This window comes from Triticum urartu, chromosome 7 (assembly GCF_003073215.2).
Source record: "Triticum urartu cultivar G1812 chromosome 7, Tu2.1, whole genome shotgun sequence".
NCBI classification, from domain to species: Eukaryota; Viridiplantae; Streptophyta; class Magnoliopsida; order Poales; family Poaceae; genus Triticum; species Triticum urartu.
Window position 1 is genome coordinate 700,284,141 of NC_053028.1, and position 22,237 is coordinate 700,306,377.

Consider the following 22,237-nt stretch of genomic DNA (forward strand, 5'->3'; position numbering starts at 1 on the left):
TCTCACTTGCGCTCTTCCCACACGACGCGCATGCTCCATGCTCATTTTTAATCCAAGATGATTCGGAGTTGTGTATCTGAGTTGTTTGCGCTTGAGCAGTTCTTCAATAAGTGTCAGTGACTGGCCTATGGGGTCTAATCATTGCCATACTCTGCGGTGCTTCCCTCGATATTGTACACTGGGCTTCTGTAGAGTAGTTATGACTCAGATCCTATATGTCCGTCTTTATGAGAGGTCCACACAATAAGTTCGGTCTTGACTGTGGCTACCTCGATTAGTATTGCTCTTCTAGGGTTTCATATTCGATTTTCGTCTTCTAGGATTCATATTTAGATTCTTCTAGGGTTTCATATTCATATTCGTCCTCTCGGGTCCTGTATTCGTCTTCTAGGGTCTCATATTCCTCTTCTGAGTCTTCCGCTCGAGTCCTATATTCTTCTTCTAGGGTCCTATATCTAAATTTAACAATTCCTGAACCCTTTTTATCTTTTCTGTATCGGGGATCGTCAAAATAAGCAAAAATAGTATTTCTACGTAAAACACCCATAAGGGGGATTTCAATCGAAATCCCAAAACAGGATATTAGTTCTTTCTCTTGTTCTTGATGATATTGTAATGGAATGACGAACCTATTTCTTCGCTTTTTCGCCAACAAATCTGAATTATCTTGAAAAATAGAAGGATAGATAAAATTCCAATGGCCATTGGACATGATTCGATCCGACGTTGAATAATCAAGAATTTCCCTATCTTTTTTACCATAAGTATTCATTTGATCTTGATCCTTGTGGAGTGAAAAAGACGCTATACTGGATCTGCACATACTTACTGACAATATCCATAAATGGCTTGTTTTTGGTAATCGGCGAAGATTACCATATTGATATTCGGGCGCATGGTAAACATCAGTACTCCAGTGCATTTCGCCGTCTGATTCAGAATAAATATGCTTTTGTACCCTTTCTTTAAAATGTAAAGTGGACGTTCCGGCACGAATCTCCGCAATTACTTGTTCGGATTTTACATATTGATCATTTTGCACTAGAATCAAGCTTTTTGAGGGAATATTCACACTATATAGAATATCTTGACTCTGAATAGTTACATGCAAGTCTATATAACATAGAAAAGCAGGCTGCCCATGACGGGTACGTGTGGGGTGAACCAAATTCTCATTGAATTTTATTTTTCCATTCGAAGGGGATCGTACAAGGTCGGCAGTACCCCCTGTGAATACTCCGCCAGTATGAAAAGTTCTTAATGTTAGTTGAGTCCCTGGCTCCCCAATTGATTGACCTGCAATAATACCTACGGCTTCTCCCAATTCGACCAGATCACTATGAGTAGGACTCCGGCCATAGCATAATTGACAGATCCAAGAAGTGCTTCGGCAAGTAAAGGGGGTTCTAATATATATTGGTTGTGCTCGAAATGGTTGTGCTCGAAAGGCAGTTATGAATCGATTGACTAATCCAATTCCAATATCTTGATTTCGCGCGGCAATGCATCGTGAACCGATATATATATCGTCTGCTAATACACGACCAATTAGTGTTTGGACAAAAAGTTTTTCCGTCATCCCATTTTGAGGACTTACAGAAATACCTCGGATAGTACCACAATCTCTTCTACGCACAATAATATGTTGAACTACTTCAACAAGTCTACGTGTAAGATATCCAGCATCTGCTGTTCGCACAGCAGTATCTACAACCCCTTTGCGGGCTCCATAGCAGGAAATTATATATTCTGTCAAAGAAAGTCCCTCGCGTAAATTGCTTTGAATAGGTAAATCAATCATTTGTCCTTGAGGGTCCGACATTAATCCTCTCATACCTACTAATTGGTGTACTTGAGATGCATTTCCTCTGGTCTCTTCTAAAACTATCAACAGGATGGCCAGAGGAAATGCATCTCAAGTACACCAATTAGTAGGTATGAGAGGATTAATGTCGGACCCTCAAGGACAAATGATTGATTTACCTATTCAAAGCAATTTACGCGAGGGACTTTCTTTGACAGAATATATAATTTCCTGCTATGGAGCCCGCAAAGGGGTTGTAGATACTGCTGTGCGAACAGCAGATGCTGGATATCTTACACGTAGACTTGTTGAAGTAGTTCAACATATTATTGTGCGTAGAAGAGATTGTGGTACTATCCTAGGTATTTCTGTAAGTCCTCAAAATGGGATGACAGAAAAACTTTTTGTCCAAACACTAATTGGTCGTGTATTAGCAGACGATATATATATCGGTTCACGATGCATTGCCGCGCGGAATCAAGATATTGGAATTGGATTAGTCAATATATATTAGAACCCCCTTTACTTGCCGAAGCACTTCTTGGATCTGTCAATTATGCTATGGCCGGAGTCCTACTCATAGTGATCTGGTCGAATTGGGAGAAGCCGTAGGTATTATTGCAGGTCAATCAATTGGGGAGCCAGGGACTCAACTAACATTAAGAACTTTTCATACTGGTGGAGTATTCACAGGGGGTACTGCCAACCTTGTACGATCCCCTTCGAATGGAAAAATAAAATTCAATGAGAATTTGGTTCACCCCACACGTACCCGTCATGGGCAGCCTGCTTTTCTATGTTATATAGACTTGCATGTAACTATTCAGAGTCAAGATATTCTATATAGTGTGAATATTCCCTCAAAAAGCTTGATTCTAGTGCAAAATGATCAATATGTAAAATCCGAACAGTAATTGCGGAGATTCGTGCCGGAACGTCCACTTTACATTTTAAAGAAAGGGTACAAAAGCATATTTATTCTGAATCAGACGGCGAAATGCACTGGAGTACTGATGTTTACCATGCGCCCGAATATCAATATGGTAATCTTCGCCGATTACCAAAAACAAGCCATTTATGGATATTGTCAGTAAGTATGTGCAGATCCAGTATAGCGTCTTTTTCACTCCACAAGGATCAAGATCAAATGAATACTTATGGTAAAAAAGATAGGGAAATTCTTGATTATTCAACGTCGGATCGAATCATGTCCAATGGCCATTGGAATTTTATCTATCCTTCTATTTTTCAAGATAATTCAGATTTGTTGGCGAAAAAGTGAAGAAATAGGTTCGTCATTCCATTACAATATCATCAAGAACAAGAGAAAGAACTAACATCCTGTTTTGGGATTTCGATTGAAATCCCCCTTATGGGTGTTTTACGTAGAAATACTATTTTTGCTTATTTTGACGATCCCCGATACAGAAAAGATAAAAAGGGTTCAGGAATTGTTAAATTTAGATATAGGACCCTAGAAGAAGAATATAGGACTCGAGCGGAAGACTCAGAAGAGGAATATGAGACCCTAGAAGACGAATACAGGACCCGAGAGGACGAATATGAATATGAAACCCTAGAAGAATCTAAATATGGAATCCTAGAAGACGAATACGAATATGAAACCCTAGAAGACGAATATGGGAACCCAGAAAACGAATATGGGAACCCAGAGAACGAATATAGGACTTTAGAGAAAGACTCAAAAGAGGAATATGGGAGCCCAGAGAGCAAATATAGGACCCAAGAGGATGAATATGGAATTCTAGAGGAAGACTCAGAAGACGAATATGGCAGCCCCGGGGAAAGCGCAGAGGAAAAATATGGTACTTTAGAGGAAGACTCAGAAGAAGATTCAAAGGACGAATACGAGAGCCCAGAGGAAGATTCCATCTTAAAAAAAGAGGGTTTGATTGAGCATCGAGGAACAAAAGAATTTAGTCTAAAATACCAAAAAGAAGTAGATCGGTTTTTTTTCATTCTTCAAGAACTTCATATCTTGCCGAGATCTTCATCCCTAAAGATACTTGACAATAGTATTATTGGAGTGAATACACAACTCACAAAAAATACAAGAACTCGACTAGGCGGACTGGTCCGAGTGAAGAGAAAAAAATCCATACGGAACTCAAAATATTTTCCGGAGATATTCATTTTCCTGAAGAGGCGGATAAGGTATTAGGTGGCTGTTTGATACCGCCAGAAAGACAAAAAAAGATTCTAATGAATCAAAAAAAAGGAAAAATTGGGTCTATGTTCAACGGAAAAAAATTCTCAAGAGCAAGGAAAAGTATTTTGTTTCCGTTCGCCCTACAGTGGCATATGAAATGGACGAAGGGAGAAATTTAGCAACACTTTTCCCGCAGGATCTCTTGCAAGAAGAAAATAATCTCCAAATTCGATTTGTCAATTTTATTTCTCATGAAAATAGCAAGTTAACTCAAAGAATTTATCACACAAATAGTCAATTTGTTAGAACTTGCTTAGTAGTGAATTGGGAACAAGAAGAAAAAGAAAAGGCTGGTGCTTCCCTCGTTGAGGTAAGGGCAAATGATCTTATTCGCGATTTCCTAAGAATTGAGTTAGTCAAGTCCACTATTTCGTATACACGAAAAAGGTATGGTAGGACAAGTGCAGGACCGATTCCCCATAATAGGTTAGATCGCGCCAATATCAATTCTTTTTATTCCAAGGCGAAGATTGAATCACTTAGCCAACATCCAGAAGCTATTGGCACTTTGTTGAATCGAAATAAAGAATACCACTCTTTGATGATTTTGTCGGCATCCAACTGTTCTCGAATTGGTTTATTCAAGAATTCAAAACATCCCAATGCGATAAAAGAATGGAATCCTAGAATTCCTATTCGAGAAATTTTTGGGCCCTTAGGCGCTATTGTAGCTAGTATATCGCATTTTTCTTCATCTTACTATTTACTAACGCATAATAAAGTCCTGTTAAAAAAATATATGTTCATTGACAATTTAAAACAAACCTTCCAAGTACTTCAAGAACTTAAATACTCTTTAATAGATGAAAATAAAAGGATTTCTAATTTCTATAGTAACATAATGTTGGATCCATTCCTTTTGAATTGTCACTTTGTCCATCATGATTCTTGGGAAGAGACATTGGCAATAATTCACCTTGGACAATTTATTTGTGAAAATGTATGTCTATTTAAATCGCACATAAAAAAATCCGGTCAAATTTTCATTGTAAATATGAATTCCTTTGTTATAAGAGCAGCTAAACCTTATTTGGCCACTACAGGAGCAACTGTTAATGGTCATTATGGAGAAATCCTTTACAAGGGAGATAGGTTAGTTACGTTTATATATGAAAAATCGAGATCTAGTGACATAACGCAAGGTCTTCCAAAAGTGGAACAAATCTTTGAAGCGCGTTCAATTGATTCATTATCCCCGAATCTCGAAAGGAGAATTGAGGATTGGAATGAGCGTATACCAAGAATTCTTGGGGTCCCTTGGGGATTCTTGATTGGAGCTGAGCTAACCATAGCCCAAAGTCGTATCTCTTTGGTTAATAAAATCCAAAAGGTTTATCGATCCCAAGGGGTACAGATCCATAATAGACATATAGAGATTATTATACGCCAAGTAACATCAAAAGTGCGGGTTTCCGAAGATGGAATGTCTAATGTTTTTTCGCCTGGGGAATTAATCACACTATCGCGAGCGGAACGAGCAGGACGAGCTTTGGATGAATCGATCTATTATCGGGCAATCTTATTGGGAATAACAAGGGCTTCCCTGAATACCCAAAGTTTCATATCTGAAGCAAGTTTTCAAGAAACTGCTCGAGTTTTAGCAAAAGCTGCCCTACGAGGTCGCATTGATTGGTTGAAAGGCTTGAAAGAAAACGTAGTTCTGGGGGGGATTATACCTGTTGGTACCGGATTCCAAAAATTTGTGCATGTTCCCCACAAGACAAGAACCTTTATTTGGAAATAAAAAAATCTATTCGCGTCGGAAATGAGAGATTTTTTGTTTCTCCATACAGAATTAGTTTCTTCAGATTCTGACGTAACAAACAATTTTTATGAGACATAAGAACCCCCATAAAAATATTTTTTACTTTACTAGACTTTTGAACTTAGAACACTAACAGGTCAAATTTTAGATTTTTAAGATTTTTATTTTAATAAGTGAAACAAGTCATTTAATTCATTAAGGTGGTTATGTTTATACCATGTATCAATGGCCAACTCTTATCTTAGTACAAGGTTCTCTCGGAACAATTATTATTTATTTCAAGCTATTTTGGATCTTTCTTAATCTTCAAAAAGAACTAAATTCCGTAATGGAATGGTAGGATTAAAAAAAGGAAGTGTGGAAAAAATGACAAGAAGATATTGGAACAAATAATTTGAAAGAGATGATAGAAGCAGGAGTTCATTTTGGTCATGATATTAAGAAATGGAATCCTAAAATGGCCCCTTACATTTCGGCAAAGCGTAAAGGTACTCATATTATAAATCTCGCTAGAACGGCTCGTTTTTTATCAGAAGCTTGTGATTTAGTTTTTGATGCAGCAAGTCAGGGAAAAAGTTTCTTAATTGTTGGTACCAAAAAAAGAGCAACAGATTTAGTAGCATCAGCTGCAATAAGGGCTCGTTGTCATTATGTTAATAAAAAGTGGTTCAGTGGTATGTTAACGAATTGGTCGATTACGAAAACTAGACTTTCTCAATTTAGAGACTTAAGAGCAGAAGAAAAAATGGGAAAATTCCACCATCTCCCAAAAAGAGATGTGGCAATCTTGAAGAGAAAATTATCTACTTTGCAAAGGTATCTTGGCGGGATCAAATATATGACGAGATTGCTAGACATTGTGATCGTCCTTGATCAGCAAAAAGAGTATATAGCTCTTCGGGAATGTGCCATTTTGGGGATTCCTACTATTTCTTTAGTCGATAAAAATTGTGACCCGGATCTCGCGAATATATCGATTCCAACCAACGATGACACTATGACTTCAATTCGATTGATTCTTAACAAATTAGTATTTTCAATTTGTGAGGGCCGTTCTCTCTATATAAGAAATCGTTGATTAAGAATATATAGTGAATTCTTGGGCAACTGTGTAAATTTATGGAATCACTTACTTTACTATATCTTTTTTTTGCATAGAATTTTTTTTGCATAGAAAAAAGAAGGGGAATATTGATATATATTAGAGGGTATTGATATATATTATGATCTGATGTGCTTTCTTGGTATCCTAAATATAAGATTAATACTTCAAGTTGCTGAGTTGAGAAAGAGATGGTTGAATCAAAAGAATTCCTTTTTTGAAGTTCAATTTTTATCAGAGGACAATATGAATATTATACCTTGTTCCATTAAAACACTCAAGGGGTTATATGATATATCGGGTGTAGAAGTAGGCCAACACTTCTATTGGCAAATAGGAGGTTTCCAAATTCATGCCCAAGTACTCATCACTTCTTGGGTCGTAATTACTATCTTGCTAGGTTCAGTTGTCATAGCTGTTCGGAATCCACAAACCATCCCGACCGACGGTCAGAATTTTTTTGAATATGTCCTTGAGTTTATTCGAGACTTGAGCAAAACTCAGATTGGAGAAGAATATGGTCCCTGGGTTCCCTTTATTGGAACTATGTTCCTTTTTATTTTTGTTTCGAATTGGTCGGGTGCTCTTTTACCTTGGAAAATTATAGAGTTACCCCATGGGGAATTAGCAGCGCCCACGAATGATATAAATACTACTGTTGCTTTAGCTTTACTCACGTCAGCGGCATATTTTTATGCTGGTCTTAGCAAAAAAGGATTGAGCTATTTCGAGAAATATATTAAACCAACTCCAATCCTTTTACCAATTAACATCCTAGAAGATTTCACAAAACCATTATCGCTTAGCTTTCGACTTTTCGGGAATATATTGGCAGATGAATTAGTCGTTGTTGTTCTTGTTTCTTTAGTCCCCTTAGTAATCCCTATACCCGTCATGTTTCTTGGATTATTTACAAGCGGTATTCAAGCTCTTATTTTTGCAACATTAGCCGCAGCCTATATAGGTGAATCCATGGAGGGTCATCATTGAATTGACTCTTTTTGGAAATAGTATTTTTTTTGCAGCTTAGCTCAATTCATGCATGGTTCCAGATAATCTGCTTGGTTGCAAAAAAATAGTTAGAAATGCGTATGAATATATAGCCTAGAGTTGTAGGAGAGAGAATAGAATAGACTATATTATGGAATTTTCAAAGTATATATGCATTAAGGAGGGTGGAGTCAGGCTAGATCTATACTATAATATCCTTAATGTCTATAAGTGGAGTCCTCTTTTATGCAGGTTTCCACTTTAAGCAATGATTTTAGAATCCGATTCAATAGAAAATGAGAAAATATGCAAACAAAATAGAAGAAACAAATGTATATATATAGGATATTATATTATATATTCCTAGGTTAGATTCATTATCTAATCCGATATATGGATATGGAATTCCCTTCTATGTAGTTCGGACAATTCACATTATCATTTCAATTTGATTTCAATTTGTACTTTTTAGTTACTTTACTTCTCCCCAATAGAGCTTAGAAGTAAGAATTTATTGGTTGATTGTATCCTTAACCATTTCTTTTTTTTGACACGAGGAACTACTCACCATGAATCCACTAATTGTTGATGCTTCTGTTATTGCTGCTGGATTGGCCGTAGGGCTTGCTTCTATTGGACCTGGAGTTGGTCAAGGTACTGCTGCAGGACAAGCTGTAGAAGGTATTGCGACACAGCCAGAAGCAGAAGGTAAAATACGAGGTACTTTATTGCTTAGTCTAGCTTTTATGGAAGCTTTAACAATTTATGGACTAGTTGTGGCACTAGCGCTTTTATTTGCGAACCCTTTTGTTTAATCTTAAAAAAAATTCTTTCGATTTCGATTAGATACATTTTTCTTTTTTTAGTAAATTGGTATTTGCTTCCGCAATTCCAATTATATCAATACTTTATTTAATTTACTCCTATTTATTACTCCTGGAATTATCTATTTATCGGGACAGATAATACCCCATTCTAGGAAGGGCTGAGTTGAGTATTATTAATTTAGAAGATATGCTCACCTTCTTATTTCCCGTCCTTAGTTTAGGAAAGTGGAAAGTCTTTTCCTTTTATTTTAGGAATTTTGGGAACAGAACATTTCAACAAAGGAAGTCTTTCACCGGTCAAACAAGACGTAAGACTTAATCTAAAAGAAATTACTAGATTGAATCTATTTGCATTAAAAAACCGATCAAAAAAGGGCGAGTGAAGTAAGTGATCGAAAAACTTTGTTCTTTGTTCGTCCTATCTATAAGAGGAGAGCATATGAAAAATGTAACCCATTCTTTTATTTTTTTTAGCTCACTGGCCATCCGCTAGCAGTTTCGGGCTTAATACCGATATTTTAGCAACAAATCTAATAAATCTAACTGTAGTGGTCAGTGTTTTGATTTTTTTTGGAAAGGGAGAGTGTGCGAGTTGTCTATTTCAAGAATAGATTGGATCTATCCGGCTGCACTTTATAATATTTTTTAGTATTTTTCGGATAAATAAGAAAAGGGTGCACGATCTCGACGAATTACTTCTGAATAAATTCAGAAATCATATGGAAGAACCATAGCATTTCGTGACTCATTGGTAAATCAACTTTGATTCTCTATAAACCAAGAATGTGAGACCATTAACACGGTTAAAGCTAAACTGCTTGAAGTCCAGGCAAAAAGAGGTACTCTTTCTACAACTATATTAGTATTAGTACCAATTTAAACGGGAAATAGCTAATGTAAAATTTATCTGATATAGAACACTCATATCGATAAAATGGTTTGAACTATTTACTAGAAAAAAAAGGGGGCACCCTGCCCTTTTTTAACCAATGCCGAATCGACGACCTATGTATAAAAAAGAGAAATTTTTTGGATTTGAAGAAAAAAAAATAAAAAAGAATTCTATTAATTTTCATTTTCCATTTATTTAGTTAGTTTTTCTTAATGAAATTGAAATTATTAACTAGAGGGCAAATAAAAATAAAGAAACAACTTTGCTGACCATGATATATTTTTATCTAGGCGGAAGAGTCCTCTTAATATTTATCTAGTCTTATATAGGTTTCGGTATATTGAAATATAAACATAAAAAAGAAGATAGAGGATAGGCTCATTACTTAAAAAAAGATATGGAAATAGCTATAGAAAAAAAAAGGAGCGTGAGAGCCAAATGAATCGAAAGATTCATGTTTGGTTCGGGAAGAGATCATAAAAGTTGTAAACTTACAAAATAATCTACTTTCATTAAAAGATTTATTAGATAATCGAAAACAGAGGATCTTGAGTACTATTCGAAATTCAGAAGAATTGCGTAGAGGGACCATTGAGCAACTCGAAAAAGCTCGGATTCGATTACAGAAAGTCGAACTAGAAGCGGATGAGTATCGAATGAATGGATACTCTGAGATAGAACGAGAAAAAGCAAATTTGATTAATGCTACTTCTATTAGTTTGGAACAATTGGAAAATTCTAAAAACGAAACCCTTTATTTTGAAAAACAAAGGGCAATGAATCAGGTCCGACAGCGGGTTTTCCAACAGGCCATACAAGGAGCTCTAGGAACTCTGAATAGTTGTTTGAATACCGAGTTACATTTCCGTACGATTCGTGCTAATATTGGCATTCTCGGGTCCCTGGAATGGAAGAGATAATTAAATTAATTAGGCCTTGAACTTCTACTTTCGTTTAGAATTTAGGCATTATTTTTCCCCTTGCTTCCGAAAAAAGAGTCAAGAAACACTAATGGCAACCCTTCGAGTCGACGAAATTCATAAAATTCTCCGCGAACGTATTGAACAATATAATAGGAAAGTAGGGATTGAGAATATAGGTCGCGTAGTTTAAGTGGGGGATGGGATTGCTCGTATTATAGGTCTTGGTAAAATAATGTCAGGTGAATTAGTCGAATTTGCATAAGGTACTAGGGGTATTGCTCTGAATTTGGAATCCAAAAATGTTGGGATTGTATTAATGGGCGATGGGTTGATGATACAAGAGGGAAGTTTTGTAAAAGCAACAGGAAGAATTGCTCAGATACCCGTGAGTGAGGCTTACTTGGGTCGTGTTGTAAATGCTCTAGCTAAACCTATTGATGGGAAAGGCGAAATTATAGCTTCCGAATCTCGCTTAATTGAATCTCCTGCTCCAAGTATAATTTCCAGGCGTTCCGTATATGAACCTCTTCAAACAGGGCTTATTGCTATCGATTCGATGATCCCTATAGGGCGCGGTCAGCGAGAGTTAATTATTGGGGACAGACAGACTGGCAAAACAGCAGTAGCCACAGATACAATTCTCAATCAAAAAGGGCAAGGTGTAATATGTGTTTATGTAGCTATCGGTCAAAGAGCATCCTCTGTAGCTCAAGTAGTAACTACTTTCCATGAGGAGGGGGCCATGGAATACACTATTGTAGTAGCTGAAATGGCGGATTCACCTGCTACATTACAATACCTCGCTCCTTATACGGGAGCAGCCCTGGCTGAGTATTTTATGTACCGCGAACGGCATACTTTAATAATTTATGATGATCTCTCCAAACAGGCACAAGCTTATCGCCAAATGTCCCTTCTATTAAGAAGACCTCCCGGACGTGAGGGCTTATCCAGGGGATGTTTTTTATTTGCATTCACGCCTTTTAGAAAGAGCCGCTAAATTAAATTCTCTTTTAGGCGAAGGAAGTATGACCGCTTTACCAATAGTTGAGACTCAATCTGGAGACGTTTCCGCCTATATTCCTACTAATGTAATCTCCATTACAGATGGACAAATATTCTTATCTGCGGATCTATTCAATGCCGGAATTCGACCCGCTATTAATGTGGGTATTTCTGTTTCCAGAGTAGGATCCGCGGCTCAAATTAAAGCCATGAAACAAGTAGCTGGCAAATCAAAATTGGAACTAGCGCAATTCGCAGAGTTACAAGCCTTTGCACAATTCGCCTCTGCTCTCGATAAAACAAGTCAGAATCAATTGGCAAGGGGTCGACGATTAAGGGAATTGCTTAAACAATCCCAGGCAAATCCTCTCCCAGTGGAAGAGCAGATAGCTACTATTTATACCGGAACAAGAGGATATCTTGATTCGTTAGAAATTGAACAGGTAAATAAATTTCTGGATGAGTTACGTAAACATCTAAAAGATACTAAACCTCAATTCCAAGAAATTATATCTTCTAGCAAGACATTCACCGAGCAAGCGGAAATCCTTTTGAAGGAAGCTATTCAGGAACAGCTGGAACGGTTTTCTCTTCAGTAACAAATAAATTTTGCATGTCTACTCTTGTTAGTAGAATAGGAATCGTTGAGAAAGCTTTTTCATTTGAATCATGCAAAAAAGTTTTCTTTGTTTTTAGTTTAGTATAGTTATTTAAAGAATAGATAGAAATAAGATTGCGTCCAATAGGATTTGAACCTATACCAAAGGTTTAGAAGACCTCTGTCCTATCCATTAGACAATGGACGCTTTTCTTTCATATTTTATTCTTTCTTTTATTTTTTTGCTTCTTCCGAGAAAAAACTGTTAGACCAAAACTCTTTTAGGAAATCAAAAAATCCAGATACAAATGCATGATGTATATATTATATCATGCATATATCATAAAGAAGGAGTATGGAGGCGGTAGTGGGAATCGAACCCGCAACCCCAAGGTTATGAGCCTTATGAGCTACCAAACTGCTCTATACTCTTAAACTAAAGAGGGGTAACTAGTGGATAAAAGAGGGTTGGATACGCCCCTCTACCAATATCTATACAAATAGAATAGTCCATTTATACAGAATGGTAAAGAGGGCTCCTCTATGATTATCAATTCCAGAAATCCATACAAATACGAAAGGGTATTTTATCCTTACCAACTGGATCTTGTTGCACCCGGTAACAAACATTCATAAACCATTTCTCGAAGTACGTGTCCGGATAGCCCAAAATGTCGATAGTTAGCTCTAGGTCTTTCGGTCAAAAAACAACATCAATGAAGGCGTGTAGGTGCACTATTACGCAGTAGGGATTGCAATTTTTCTCGCATTTTCATTTTTTTCACTCAAACTCAAGGGAGAAACTTTGCTTCTTATCTTTTTTTAAAGATTGATGAATCAAATGATATTTCTGTTCTAATTTCTGCCGCTTCTTCTCCCTCTGAATCAAACTTTTTTTTTCCATAATGTGTCGTTGCTATTATTACCAAGTATACGGTTCTAATCCTAGATGGAAAAATAAATAGAAAAAGAAATTTAAAAAGGTAGATCCTCCCTCTCTATCAAGAGTAATGAACTAGGTGCTGATACAGTACAAAAAAACAAACTAAATTAACCAAACTTGCCTGATGTTGAGGCAATCAAGAAAGCTGCATAAGTGAATATATAACCCACGGAAAAGTGAGCTAATCCAACCAATCTTGCTTGCACAATGGAAAGAGCCACGGGCTTATCTCTCCAGCGAATTAAATTAGCTAAAGGTGTGCGTTCATGAGCCCATGCTAAAGTCTCAATTAATTCCTGCCAATACCCCCGCCAGGAAATTAAGAACATAAATCCAGTAGCCCAAACAAGATGTCCAAATAAGAACATCCACGCCCATACCGATAAACTATTCATCCCAAAAGGATTATATCCATTGATAAGTTGTGAAGAGTTTAACCATAGGTAATCTCTTAACCATCCCATCAAATAAGTGGAGGATTCATTAAATTGTGAAACGTTGCCCTGCCATAATGTGATATGTTTCCAATGCCAATAAAAAGTAACCCACCCAATGGTATTTAACATCCAGAAAACTGCCAAATAAAATGCGTCCCAAGCAGAAATATCACAAGTACCTCGTGCCCTTGGCCGTCACAAGGAAAACTATTTCCAAAATCCTTTTTATCTGGCATTAATTTGGAACCGCGTGCATCTAAAGCACCCTTTACTAAAATGAATGTAGTTGTATGCAAACCTAGAGCAATAGCATGATGAACCAAGAAATCCCCAGGTCCTATTGTTAAGAAAAGTGAATTACTATTCTCATTAACAACATTCAACCATCCGGGCAACCATAGGCTTCGACCCGCATTGAAAGCGGGCCCATTCGTTGAAGATAAGAGTATATCAAACCCATATGTCGTCTTGCCATGAGCAGATTGCATCCATTGGGCAAATATAGGTTCGATTAAGATTTGCTTTTCTGGAGTACCAAAAGCAAGCATGACGTCATTATGAACATAAAGGCCCAAGGTATGGAATCCTAGAAAGAGGCTAGCCCAACTTAAATGAGATATGATAGCTTCTTTATGGTCTAACATTCTTGCCAATACATTATCCTCATTCTGTTCCGGATTGTAATCCCTAATGAAAAAAATAGCTCCATGAGCAAAAGCCCCTGTCATGATGAACCCTGCAATATATTGGTGATGAGTATATAAAGCAGCTTGAGTAGTAAAGTCTTGTGCTATGAATGCATAAGGAGGTAAAGAGTACATATGTTGAGCTACTAAGGAAGTAATAACCCCTAAAGAAGCTAGAGCAAGACCTAACTGAAAATGAATCGAATTGTTGATTGTGTCATAAAGGCCCTTATGCCCACGCCCTAATCGACCCCCCGGAGGAGTATGCCTTCTAAAAGATCTTTAATACTGTGCCCAATTCCGAAGTTAGTTCGATACATGTGACCAGCAATGAGAAAAAGAAATGCAAAAGCTAAATGATGGTGAGCCATATCGGTCAGCCACAAACTTTGTGTTTGTGGATGGAATCCCCCAAGAAGAGTTAGAATGGCAGTTCCCGCTCCTTAAGCGGTACCAAATAAATGATTACTCGAATCAGGGTTTTGGGCATAAAGATTCCATTGAACCATCAAAAGGGGTCCCAACCCCTGGGGATAGGGTAATACATCTAAGAAATTATTCCATCGAACGTACTCCCCCTGGATGCGGGAATAGCAACATGAACTAAATGTCATGTCCAAGCGAAAGAACTTACCCCGAAAAGTCCTGACAAATGATGATTGCGACGACATTCCGTGTTTATAAACCACGAAAGGCTTGGTTTCCATTTGGGTTGTAGATGTAACCAACCCGCTATTAAGGACAACGTAGAAAGAAATAATAGAAAAAGAGCTCCAGTATAAAGATCCTCATTGGTGCGTAATCCTATTGTAAACCACCACTGATAAACTCCAGAATAAGCAATATTCACTGGACCAGCAGCACCTCCTCGAGTAAAGGCTTCCACAGCGGGTTGACCAAAATGAGGATCCCAAATCGCATGAGCAATAGGTCTTACGTGTAAAGGATCCTGTATCCATGATTCAAAATTTCCTTGCCAAGCTACATGAAACAGATTTCCGGACGTCCATAGAAAGATTATTGCTAATTGCCCAAAGTGAGAAGCAAAAATGTTCTGATAAAGACGTTCTTCAGTAATATCATCATGACTTTCGAAATCATGTGCGGTAGCAATACCAAACCAAATACGACGAGTAGTGGGGTCCTGAGCTAAGCCTTGGCTAAACCTGGGAAATCTTAATTCCATAATGCCTTTCAAATCCTCCTAGCCACTATCCTACTGCAATAATTCTCGCTAAGAAGAATGCCCATGTCGTGGCAATTCCACCCAGAAGGTAATGGGTTACTCCTACAGCGCGTCCTTGTATAATGCTCAAGGCTCTAGGCTGAGTAGTAGGAGCAACTTTTAATTTGTTATGAGCCCAAATGATAGATTCAATGAGTTCTTTCCAATAACCACAGTCGCTGAATAAAAACATTAAACTGAAGGCCCAGACAAAATGAGCACCTAAGAAAAAGAGACCATATGCAGATAATGAAGAACCATAAGACTGAATGACTTGCGATGCCTGTGCCCACAAGAAATCTCGAAGCCACCCATTAATCGTAATGGAACTCTGTGCAAAGTTTCCCCCTGTAATATGAGTTACCACCCCTTGATCACTTATAGTACCCCAAACATTTGACTGCATTTTCCAACTGAAATGGAAAATGACTACCGAAATTGCATTGTACATCCAGAATAAACCTAAGAAAACATGATCCCAGGCGGATACTTGACATGTTCCCCCTCGGCCAGGCCCATCGCAAGGAAAGCGAAAACCTAGATTTGCTTTATCGGGTATCAAACGGGAACTCCGAGCAAATAAAACACCTTTCAAAAGTATTAATACAGTCACATGTATGGTAAATGCATGAATGTGATGGACTAAAAAATCTGCGGTTCCTAATGGAATAGGTAACAAAGCCACTTTGCCACCTACTGCTACTAACTCACCGCCTCCCCACGTTAAGCTAGTACTTGTTGTTGCACCATGAGCTATTATGCCAGGTGCAGTAGCATGGATATTTTGTACCCATTGAGCAAAGATAGGTTGTAATTGTATGGCAGTATCCGAAAACATATCTTGTGGATGGCCTAAAGCACTCATGGTATCATTATGAATGTACAAGCCAAAACTGTGAAAACCTAGAAATATATATACCTAGTTAAGGTGGGATATGATTGCATCGCGGTGTCTAAGGACGCGATCTAATAGATCGTTTACTCGAGTAGTTGGATCATAGTCTCTTACCATAAAAATTGCTGCATGTGCAGCAGCACCGACTATTAGAAATCCGCCAATCCACATGTGGTGTGTGAACAAGGAAAGTTGTGTACCATAGTCAGTAGCTAGGTATGGATAGGGAGGCATAGAATACATATGATGAGCTACAACAATGGTTGTAGAGCCTAGCATAGCTAGGTTAAGAGATAATTGAGCATGCCATGACATTGTTAATATTTAATAAAGACCCTTATGGCCTTGTCCTGTAAATGGGCCCTTGTGAGCCTCCAAAATATCTTTAAGTCCATGGCCAATACCCCAATTGGTCCTATACATATGACATGCGATTAGGAAAAGAATAGTAATAGCTAAATGATGGTGCGCAATATCGGTCAGCCAGACACCACCGGTTACTGGATCTAGTCCTCCGCGAAAAGTCAGAGATTCTGCGTATTTGGACCAATTTAAAGTGAAAAAAGGGGTTGCTCCTTCGGCAAAACTAGGATAAAGTTGAGCCAAAAGGTCCCGATTCAAGATAAATTCATGAGGAAGTGGTATCTCTTTAGGATCCACCCCAGCGTCAAGAAATTGGTTAATTGGTAAAGATACATGAATTTGGTGCCCCGCCCAAGAAAGAGACCCAAGTCCTAATAATCCCGCTAAGTGGTGATTCAACATGGATTCTACATCTTGGAACCAGGCCAATTTGGGAGCGGCTTTGTGATAATGGAACCAACCAGCAAAAAGCATTAACGCTGCAAAAATCAATGCACCAATTGCAGTACAATAGAGTTGTAATTCACTAGTTATTCCAGATGCTCGCCAAAGCTGAAAAAAACCAGAGGTGAAAAACCAAAGGTTATTTGGATTCCTCGGAAACCCCCTCCTACATCACCATTCAATATTTCTTGCCCTACTATAGGCCAAACTACCTTAGCACTAGGTCCAATGTGAGTAGGATCACTTAGCCATGCTTCATAATTGGAAAAACGGGCGCCATGAAAGTACATGCCACTCAACCAAAGAAAGATAATGGAAAGTTGCCCGAAATGAGCACTAAAGACTTTTCGAGAAATCTCCTCCAAATCACCAGTATGACTATCGAAATCGTGAGCATCAGCATGTAGGTTCCAGATCCAAGTGGTAGTATCAGGGCCCTTAGCTAGTGTTCTTGAGAAATGGCCAGGTCTAGCCCATTCCTCAAAAGATGTTTTTACAGGATCCCTATCCACAACAATTTTTACTTCTGGTTCCGGCGAACGAATAATCATTAAGTCCTCCTCTTTCCGGACAAGACATAGAAAGAGATTCGCCAACTGTCTTTCTAGTGAATCTTTGAAAGATATATATTTTGAAAGATAGATTTCGAAAGATAGATATTGTGATTAGTTCTTTTCTTTACTATCTACCATCCTTCTATTTTTTTAGTTATTCACTTGGAGCAATTATATATTGAAGTCAATCCGAGGCAAGTGTTCGGGTCTATTATGACATAAAGATTAGGTGCCTAACGGACATTGTTTATCTTGAAAAACAAATATTTCTCGACGTAAGAAAAAAATCTTTTTTATTTTTAATTTAAGAAACTAGTGTATTTTTTTGAGGGCATAAGCTCCTATCTATATCTACTTTCCTTGAGCATAATATAGGGTTTTTTATTTGATTCTAAATTCCAAGATAACTCATTAGAATTATTAATAAGATGGTCCTAATATATTAGCAATATTTAGATTGCCCCCTCTTTTTATTCACTTTATTACTTCTATTCTAGACCCTATCCCTATGGTTTATTCTTATGAAATATCATATAAAATAGAAGGTATAAGAAATGGATATAATGAAATTCTTGATTCGATCTTACGACCTAATTTATTTGATTAATGGATCAACAACCAAACCACCCATTTTATGAAAAAGAAGGAGCATGGTCTTATTCAAATTCAAAGCGCTTCGTAATCTTCAACCAGTTCTGTGCTTCAATATAATTTCCCGGAGTAAGCGCTATAGCTTGTTTCCAATATTCAGCAGCTTGATCAAACCAAGCTTCCGCAATTTCCGAATCACCCTGTAGAATGGCCTGTTCTCCCCGGTTAGAATAGGAAGTTCCTTCCCTTAGAACCGTCCTTGAGAGTTTCCTACCTCATACGGCTCAGAAATTGCTATCTGAATTTCCCCTATCTTAACTGAATTCGATTTATCAAAAATCGATCCAATTTGTTCTTGGGTTAAGCAGAAGAAATTAATTACCTAAGTTTCAAACCCTAATTTTTATCAATAATCAGTTTGATCTTTTTTCCCACCTTCAGAAGAATGAAGCATAGATAGATATAGAGCCTTCGTTCAAATTTTCTGAAAGGTAACTATCCCGGTTTCATATATGAAATCTCTATAGAATCCTTGAAAAAGACTTTTTTCCATAAGAAAGAAAAAAGAACTTACTATCTTTGGGATCTGATACTACACCGCTGCTTAATCCCTTAGTGGATCGGCTCTATTACATAAGCGGATTCCTAAATTTTGCCCCATATCATGGGATAAGTAAGCAGTTTTTTTAGTTGTATCGACCCAGTCGCTCACTAATTGATCTTTACGGTGCTTTCTCTATCAATTTGAGAAACTTTATCCATAGAGTAGTAGTATAGGCCATACTTTCTTCGTTTTTTTATTCTCGTGAAGTGTCCTTCCTTCCTACAGCTGATAGGGAAAAATCGTTGTTTTTACGATCCCTATGTAGAAAGCCCTTTTTTTCTAGTATTTACTAGAAAATTTGATCCTCTCTTTTTTTTTTTCTTTCTATAGTGGAGATAGTCGCACGTAATGACAGATCACGGCCATATTATTAAAAGCTTGCGGTAAGAAGGGGTTTCGTTCTAGTGCCCGGAAATAATATTCCAAAGCCTTTGTATGCTCTCCATTGCTTGTGTGTATAAGGCCTATGTTATAGAGTATATAACTTCGATCATAGGGATCGATTTCTAGTCGCGTAGCTTCATAATAATTTTGCAAAGCTTCCGCATAATTTCCTTCGGATTGAGCCAACATCCGTTACGGTCGTTCATTCTATTCAAAAAATCTCCGTTCCAAAACCGTACATGAGGTTTTCATCTCATACGGCTCCTCCCTTCTGTACATAATAGTACTAAGCGAAATAATCTATAGAATCAAAATAGAATTAGGCCCGTCTCATTATGAACCGAAAGGGGCTGGTATTTTTCCAAGAAATCTCTAGCCAACCTTCTCACAAGAGGTTTTTCTTAACACCAATGAATTCTATTAATGCTAGAGGAAAACGATAGCTCCAATAATTTCTTTGTTCTCAACGCCTCCTATTTAGAGGAATTAGCTACTTCAACGATCTTTGATGGTTATAGGGGTATCCAAAGTACAAACCTGATGGTTGTTAGTTATCCCAACCATTCTTCCCAGCCCTGATACCGATCAGGAAAGGGGTAATTTCTAACAAAGTTTTTCTCTTGGTGATTCCTATTTCTAGGTGTAGTGCTTTTCTCCCCTGCCTACGGATACTAATAGAGTAGGATTAGCCTGTAATCCATACCATACCATATCCTGTAGGTGTAACCTTTCGCTCAATACTCAAATCTACAATTGAAGTATCTGAAGCCGCATCAATCGAGGATACACGACGGAAGGAATTGTTAGTTCACCTCACCTTCCCGAAGCGTGGGTTTGTTTGCTTTACAAATTTGGTTCTCTCTATGCCAACCTCCCTCTCTTTTTCGTAAGACTGAGGTATAGGTAGGGCTAAAAAAATCAAAAAAAGAGTCAAATCGCACCATCTCTATAATAAGTAAATGCCTTTTTTTCTCCTGAGGTTGTCGGAATTATTCGCAATAAAATATTGGCTACAATTGAGGAGGTCTTATCAATGAAATTTCCATTTACACGGGATCTAGGCATAATTCCCAACCCATTCTATATAGAATTGTTTTCATTCCTTCACAAAATAACATAAAAACAAACACATTCGATTCTTATAATTATAAATAGATTGATCCATATGCTCTACTCTAAATCCATATGCTTTAAATGGATAAGAGAGATATGGATTTTCCGCTCAGCTCAAATTGTATCCTTTTCCTTCTGCTTGGACACGAAGAGATATGAAATATTTGACTAAGACTGGATTTCATTCCACTTTCCTATTTCTGAACAACAACTTATGTTATCAACTATTTCGTGTTTTCAAAGTTATTAATTGTCTAATACCCTATTTTTGATTTCGATAGTATGGTGTAGCGTATCTTATGCAAACGGAATTCTAAGGTTTCTTTATTTTATTATGCAATAAGAAGAATTCTTCCATTTTCTTTTTCTTTAGTTGCGGGAAAACCCAAATTAAAACTTTTATTTTATAGCGAGCGCAATTTCTAGTAAAAAATCATGTATCCTTCCACTTAGATCAAAAGGAATTTTTCCAATAGAACTATGGAACCCCCGAGTGGTTGCGGTTGTACCTGTACTGCAGGAATAAGAAAACTCGCTATTCACTCAGTTTATTTTCCATAATAAGTTATGTAGGAGAGATGGTCGAGCGGTTCAAGGCGTAGCATTGGAACTGCTATGTAGACTTTTGTTTACCGAGGGTTCGAATCCCTCTCTTTCCGTTTTTCTTAATTCATCAACGTTAAGGATCACAATGTATCAAATCAAATAACAATTTTTTCCAGCAATAATATAATATCTTATATTATCTTATTTTGATTTAATAGAAATTAGAAATTCTCTATAGCAAATTACTGTGGTATGTAAAATACACATAGAGGAAAAAAGAAAAAAAGGATCCTAATCCTAGGGTTAATCAATTTTAGCTAGTTGATGGGAAAATACAAATTAATGGTAATGGTCTTAGGGTGATTTAGTTCGGGGAAAGGGGAAGGGGAAGAAAATTCTATGAACCTTTCCTTTTTTCGTTAAGTTCAAGTCTGACGAGAGTAATATTCTACAACTAACAACTCATTTATTTTGAGACCGACCCACTTCCTATCTAGGATTTTATTTACTAGTCCTTTATATTCCAACGTGTCAATCGCCAAATGCTTTGGCAATTTCCCCGGGTCCGATGAAGCAATATAATTTTGAACCAGACCTTTTGATCTTTGGTTATCTTTCGTAGTAATAATATCTCGGGGTTTGCAACGAAAACTTGGTATATTGACTATACGACCATTAACTAAAATATGTCTATGGTTGACTAATTGGCGGGCCCCAGGAATGGTTGAAGCCATACCCAATCGAAAAAGGATATTATCCAAACGCATTTCAAGTAATTGTAGTAAAACCTGGCCTGTTGACCTTTTTCCTTTTCCAGCGATATGTACATATCTAAGTAATTGTCGTTCTGTCAGACCATAATGAAAACGCAATTTCTGTTTTTCTTGAAGACGAATACGACATTGCTCCTTTTTCCCAGAATTGAATTATTTTTAAGATTACTTCCGGATTTAGGTGTTTTTCTACTGAGTCCTGGTAAAGCTCCCAGACGGCGTATTTTTTTTAAACGAGGTCCTCGATAACGGGACATGAAGACTCATTTTTTTATTTTATTGAAATTTCATTTTACACAATTAATTTCATTGTATTTACATTACAGAATACATCGAAATTAAAACTGAATTAAACTACAGGATAAACAGAGTAAAATCAACTAAAGTACCCCAAAAAATGGAATTTCATCAAAATCTTTTTTTATATATATTATTTATTTTATTGTTTTGTATCTAGCAAAATTGTAAGGTAAAAAACATAAAAGATCCTGGATTCTCCATTTAATTCGGAAAAAAAGAGATTCTTGTTCGTAGAACATCGAT

General features: G+C 37.2%; 4 protein-coding genes, 2 non-coding genes and 2 pseudogenes across 6 annotated transcripts; 4 read left to right on the top strand and 4 right to left on the bottom strand.

Moving 5' to 3' along the window:
• Positions 1-309: 309 nt before the first annotated feature.
• Positions 310-1,882, bottom strand: LOC125519473 (DNA-directed RNA polymerase subunit beta''-like; the record flags this gene model as incomplete). The annotated part of the gene is made up of 1 exon (XM_048684269.1): positions 310-1,882. A coding segment is annotated over one exon (1,566 nt), but the record flags the coding sequence as incomplete, so codon positions are not given.
• A 13-nt stretch (positions 1,883-1,895) lies between these two features.
• LOC125519474 lies at positions 1,896-5,991 on the top strand (annotated as a pseudogene).
• Positions 5,992-6,940: 949 nt separating this feature from the next.
• Positions 6,941-8,452, top strand: LOC125518616 (ATP synthase subunit a, chloroplastic). The gene has a single exon (XM_048683445.1). It carries the CDS (start codon positions 7,031-7,033, stop codon positions 7,889-7,891), a length of 861 nt encoding a protein of 286 aa, XP_048539402.1. The 5' UTR covers positions 6,941-7,030; the 3' UTR covers positions 7,892-8,452.
• A 2,317-nt stretch (positions 8,453-10,769) lies between these two features.
• On the top strand, positions 10,770-11,927 carry LOC125518617 (ATP synthase subunit alpha, chloroplastic-like). Its single transcript, XM_048683446.1, has one exon. It carries the CDS (start codon positions 10,850-10,852, stop codon positions 11,531-11,533), a length of 684 nt encoding a protein of 227 aa, XP_048539403.1. The 5' UTR covers positions 10,770-10,849; the 3' UTR covers positions 11,534-11,927.
• Positions 11,928-12,272: 345 nt separating this feature from the next.
• On the bottom strand, positions 12,273-12,344 carry TRNAR-UCU. Its single transcript has one exon. It is a non-coding gene; the product is annotated as a tRNA-Arg (tRNA).
• Positions 12,345-13,121: 777 nt separating this feature from the next.
• On the bottom strand, positions 13,122-14,485 carry LOC125518613 (annotated as a pseudogene).
• A 3,781-nt stretch (positions 14,486-18,266) lies between these two features.
• On the bottom strand, positions 18,267-22,142 carry LOC125524496 (photosystem I assembly protein Ycf3). The gene is made up of 3 exons (XM_048689540.1): positions 20,196-22,142; positions 19,226-19,451; positions 18,267-18,500 (listed from the first exon to the last, which is right to left on the bottom strand). Exons 1-3 carry the CDS (start codon positions 20,325-20,327, stop codon positions 18,340-18,342), a joined length of 519 nt encoding a protein of 172 aa, XP_048545497.1. The 5' UTR covers positions 20,328-22,142; the 3' UTR covers positions 18,267-18,339.
• TRNAS-GGA lies at positions 20,948-21,034 on the top strand. Its single transcript has one exon. It is a non-coding gene; the product is annotated as a tRNA-Ser (tRNA).
• Positions 22,143-22,237: the final 95 nt, after the last annotated feature.